Source organism: Cynara cardunculus, assembly GCF_001531365.2.
Source record: "Cynara cardunculus var. scolymus isolate 2C chromosome LG 2, CcrdV1, whole genome shotgun sequence".
Taxonomy (NCBI): domain Eukaryota; kingdom Viridiplantae; phylum Streptophyta; class Magnoliopsida; order Asterales; family Asteraceae; genus Cynara; species Cynara cardunculus.
Window position 1 is genome coordinate 4,850,322 of NC_037529.1, and position 4,787 is coordinate 4,855,108.

General features: G+C 38.7%; 1 protein-coding gene across 1 annotated transcript; it reads right to left on the reverse strand.

The window, feature by feature from the left end:
* Positions 1-849: 849 nt before the first annotated feature.
* Positions 850-4,654, reverse strand: LOC112507236 (peptide chain release factor PrfB3, chloroplastic). Its single transcript, XM_025111721.1, has 5 exons — positions 4,444-4,654; positions 2,502-2,719; positions 2,051-2,251; positions 1,187-1,396; positions 850-1,071 (listed from the first exon to the last, which is right to left on the reverse strand). The coding sequence occupies exons 1-5, from the start codon at positions 4,604-4,606 to the stop codon at positions 865-867; spliced, it is 999 nt and encodes a 332-aa protein (XP_024967489.1). The 5' UTR covers positions 4,607-4,654; the 3' UTR covers positions 850-864.
* Positions 4,655-4,787: the final 133 nt, after the last annotated feature.

Below are 4,787 nucleotides of genomic sequence, written 5' to 3' on the forward strand. Positions count from 1 at the left end.
GAAGAGAACTAAGTTTTATTTTGAGGATGTATTGGTAAAATATAGGTCTATTCCACCTTGTTCCATCTTGTTCAATGGGGTGAGGGTGAAAAGCGCATGTTCCACTCTATTCCACATAAAAGCCCTTCCAAACGTGGAACTGTTATCCTTATTTTGTTCTGTTTTGTCCAATGTACCAAATGCACTCTTAGAGAGAGATTTTAAAGGGGTTCAACATATCCTAACATGGTATCATAGTCAGGGTCTATCACCACCTAGGGACTCGACACACACTATTGCCTCTGTTCTTAGGGGCACCTTCTAGCTTCCGTTTGAGAGGGTGTGTTGRAGTCCCAAATTAGCTAAGACATGAACCTCTATATATGTAGGAACCTTCAATATCTCTATAAATATTCCTTTAGAGAAAGATTCAAAAGGGTCCACATATTCTCAYATGGTATCAAAGCAAAGCAGGGTTCTAGCACCACCTAGGAACACACTATTTGCCTCCATTTGAGGGGGTGTATTGGAGTCCTACAACAGCTAGACATGGAGTATCAAAGCTCTACGAGGGCTCTTTTTAAGTAAGATTYAAAGGGGTTCTACATATCCTAACAATGATATAAGAGCTTAGCACCACCTAGGGACTCAACACACTCTTTTGCCTCCGTTTGAGGGGGGTGTTGGTGGCCCACATCGGCTAAACATGGACCATCAAACTTCTATATATGTTGGAACCTCCTTTCTCTCTTTATAAGAGGTCTTTTAGAGAGAGAGACTCAAAGGGGTTCCATATACCCTAAAGCTACAATACCTAACTTTTCACATGGTTCAATAGACCATCAAGATAGGTAGTTCATGGTCTTTCTATTTTAGTGAATGCAGTCAAATTGGCTGAGTGGTGATGTAGTTACCTGATGATTGGACTGTTAAGCCCGTTGGAGAATGTCGAATTTGAACTATAGGCCCTTTTCGATCTTCATCTTCTTTACGTAATGAGAGGTAGCTGATCTTCAAGTCTTCCTCGTCAAYAATTAGTTCAGGAGTTCCTTCAAGGAACAGAGGCACCACATCAACAGCAGCCGAACTAACCTGCAAAATATAAAAACTAACTTAGATGAGAACATCAAAAGGCAATAAAGATGAGAATGTGTATCCGAATAGATTTCAACTTCAATTTTTAATTTAAACGGCCCAGAAAGCATACCTCAGATAAGGATTCGGGATGAGAGGTTATCATGCGGTGAGTACCTTTTTCCCCTAAAAGGTAGCCATAAGCATGCTTGTGTTCGAACTCGATGATTACAGACTTGATACCCCCCGTTTTTGACGCACATTTCTTCTCAACCATCCTTCCCTTAAAACCTTGCTTCTTAGCCCATTTCATATACATTCCAACCAGTTGTTCTGCCCATATCTGTTCAATTTTGGAAGTTGGGTAGATAAATTTTAGTAGACTAAGAAAGAAGATCAGACAGATTGTTAGTGGCATGAACAAGGTATGTCRTTGATGATTAGAGACCAACAGGGTGCGGTAAGGGCCTGCTTGTTAGCAGCTTTATGAGCTTAATGGGACTCACAKCTTATTTGGTCAACTAAACATGATTGTTTGGTAGTGGCTTAATGATAWAAAAWGTGGCTTATTCAGTAAGCTAGTAAGCTTCTAGGGGGGAGCATTATGCAGAAAGCSGGGTTTTTTCCAAACATGCACCTCCCTATTAAAAAACACGTTCCGTCCATYTATGAAAAACCCTCCCAAAAAACCTTCCCAATCYATACARGCTGATTAATTCACACAGACAGCTTTATCSATACAGAACTTAATGAAAAACCAACCAAACAAACCCCAAGTGTTGTACTTTCTAGATAAAAATGTATTATCAAGCAACAGGTGTTTGAAGTATTCTMAAAAAGATACAGGACTTTTTATAGTTGATCCAAATAACGATGCTATAAATATCTTTCTAGAAATGCATGAAGTCATCTAATGTTTCATACACATTTTTTTGTTCATATGAAATAGTAGAAGCACTGAAATGAKAACTAAAAGGAAAAATATGATTCAATGAACCTCAGATCGAACGCCTTCAKATCCCGCTTCTACCATAATGCAGGCTCCCTCAAATTCGTATTGCCCTTTAAGAAGTTTGGACATCTCATACTTATCCAAGAACTTACTCACATCAACAGATGCKGTATATGCCTGCTTAAGAAGTGCATAGTTTATAATATCCGTCTCMGCCAACTCTGTGATTAGCTTGGCTTCTTCAACCTAGATAAATCAGAATATAATCACTWAAATTGAGAGTTGTAGTATTTTGTTGTGTGAATTCAACAGAACGAGAAGCTAYAGTTAATTGAAAGAAAATAATCATATGACACAGCTTATGATTGCACAATGATCATGGGATTTATCATAGAAAGTTGGTTATAGACCTGAATGTGGTGTCTGGATCTATTACATTGAATAGAATGCTTTTTTGTTTGCTAGAAAGATGTTAAAGGTATGAAAAGAGCATCACCTTGTATGTGAGGTCTTTGAGAGCATCAACTACCTTAGCACTATCGGCTAACTTGATAAGGATCTCACTTGACTTGGCTAAGTCRTCCCACAAATCATATTCACGAATCATTTCTTCCTGCTTCATCCGTTGTGCTTCTTCAAACTCCAATGCAGTCAGACCCAACAATTCAGCACGATTAACAGAATCTTCTATCTTCTTTCTCAACGAGAACATACCTACAAAAACACATCATCACTAAAAATGGTTAATGGAACGCTGTATCTTTTTGAATTTCTTCTTTGAGCAGAAATACTCCAGATCTTAGACCAAAAACCAAACCAAAACAAGCAAACCCAGTGAGTCCAACATGGAGTAGGGTCTGAGGAGGGTAAGATGTATGCAAACCTTACYTAAAGACCCCTGGATTGAAAAAGGTTTTAGAAAGCATGATTTTGCGAGAAACATTTGGTTCTAAAAGTTAGAAAAAAGTTTGAAATAGAGGAAAGAGRAAAAAAACATAAACGGGTTGAAAAGCAAGTAAGGATAATCGAAAGGAAGGTAACAAGTAAGATACTAAAAGCATGTGTGAGCAGTAAAAGCATACGATAAGGTACTAGATCACTAGATTAACTAAGAACGAAACTACGAAAGTAGTTGTTGACTCTTTAACCCTCCCTCTACCCACAGKTTTGGTGCCTATCCGACCATCCTAGTACATTGATACCCACCATTGCCAACCTCAACTACCTCTCCAACCCCTTCCCCTACCCCCAATAACCACCATTCTTTACACACAATTGGCTACCCTAGTCCTGTGTCTTCACAAACTCGTATATGAGGTCATGCCTTTCAAAATGCYTAAAGCCRCCATGTCTAATCTCAATTTCTCGTATCATGTCCTCCTCACACCCTCGACCGTGGCGCTCTCYACCCTCCTCACCAGTGCCGATAGTTGTCTCCTACAAACGTGCCTAAACAACCATAGTCCACCCTCTCTCATTTTATCCGGGATAGACGCTACTCCCAACATCTTKTCTAGCATGGTCCGTCCACAGTGGGCATCCTCATTTTCAAAAATCAGGTAAACTAGAGAAGAGTTGGGACATATTACATCCTTGTTTATCATGGTTCAACCACATGTCCATCTGAGCATCCTAATTTGCAAAAAGGTCCAAGCTAAAGAAGCGAGCTGCAAAAAACACCATTGTGAAGAGTATTATTTCTTTATTTTTAAACAGCAAATTATGCTTCCAAAACATTTGAACATGGTGTACTTGCTGATATACTCCTGCATCAGATTTTCAAGAGGAACCACCCATAGATATCCATAAATTATGGATGGTCAAGGTATATATAGAAGGGCTAATGATGCTTATGCATATGTACAGACAAACCTAAACATATTTTTCCAATTTGCATAGTCTCTGGTTCAACAAAATTCCAACTCATTTCCTCAAGAAACAAARCACCTATGGCACAACAAAACCATCTTAAATTAAAGAGGCATTTTTGTCTGGCCCAAATACACTTTGATGGTTGRATACGGTCTCAAATTACAACCCAAACAATAAACCCTCTTTCCTACACCAAGAAATTCMCCAGAGTGGTGATTACGAACTTTAAAAGTAGGCATTCAAACTCAAATGGTACAACTTCCTTCAGTAGGTTCTTAAGTTGAAAGAAAACTGAGCCTTAAGACAACATGGCATTCGATTTCCAAGCCTCCAGTTCGGCATAAAGAATGGTAAATTGAAGGGTATRAAGATTCAAGTGAATAGAGAATCGACAAAGCATACGTGATACGTCGCAGGMAAAGTGGCTGAAAATTTAACACCAACACTATCCTATTTGCAACAACAGTTATCAAACTTAATTGAAAAGTTCAGAACCCATTTTCACCTCCAAAGTGAAAATTGTAGGTTTGAAAATGGGTAGGAAAGAGAGGAGAATGCATTCTGACCGAGTTGTTTGTAGGATTTGCTGGTGTGCATATCCATGGGTTGAGAAGAAGATGAGGATGAAGAAGCTGCAGCTTGAAATAGCAGACGGCGACCATCGGCGTTGCAGCATCTCCAGAGGTAGTAACGGTGGAGATGAGAAGCAGCTACGGTTTCAGCCGCCATTTTTGGGCGTTGATACGTGGAATTGAAGGACTTCCAACATCAACCTCCAAAGGGGTTGCTACAAATGGATAATTGACCGCACTTTTTTATTTCATAATTCGTTAAATACTTTGTAATTTTTTCAAAAAATAGTTATCTAATTTAAAATCTCTAAAATAAAATTATATTTAAATATAATAAT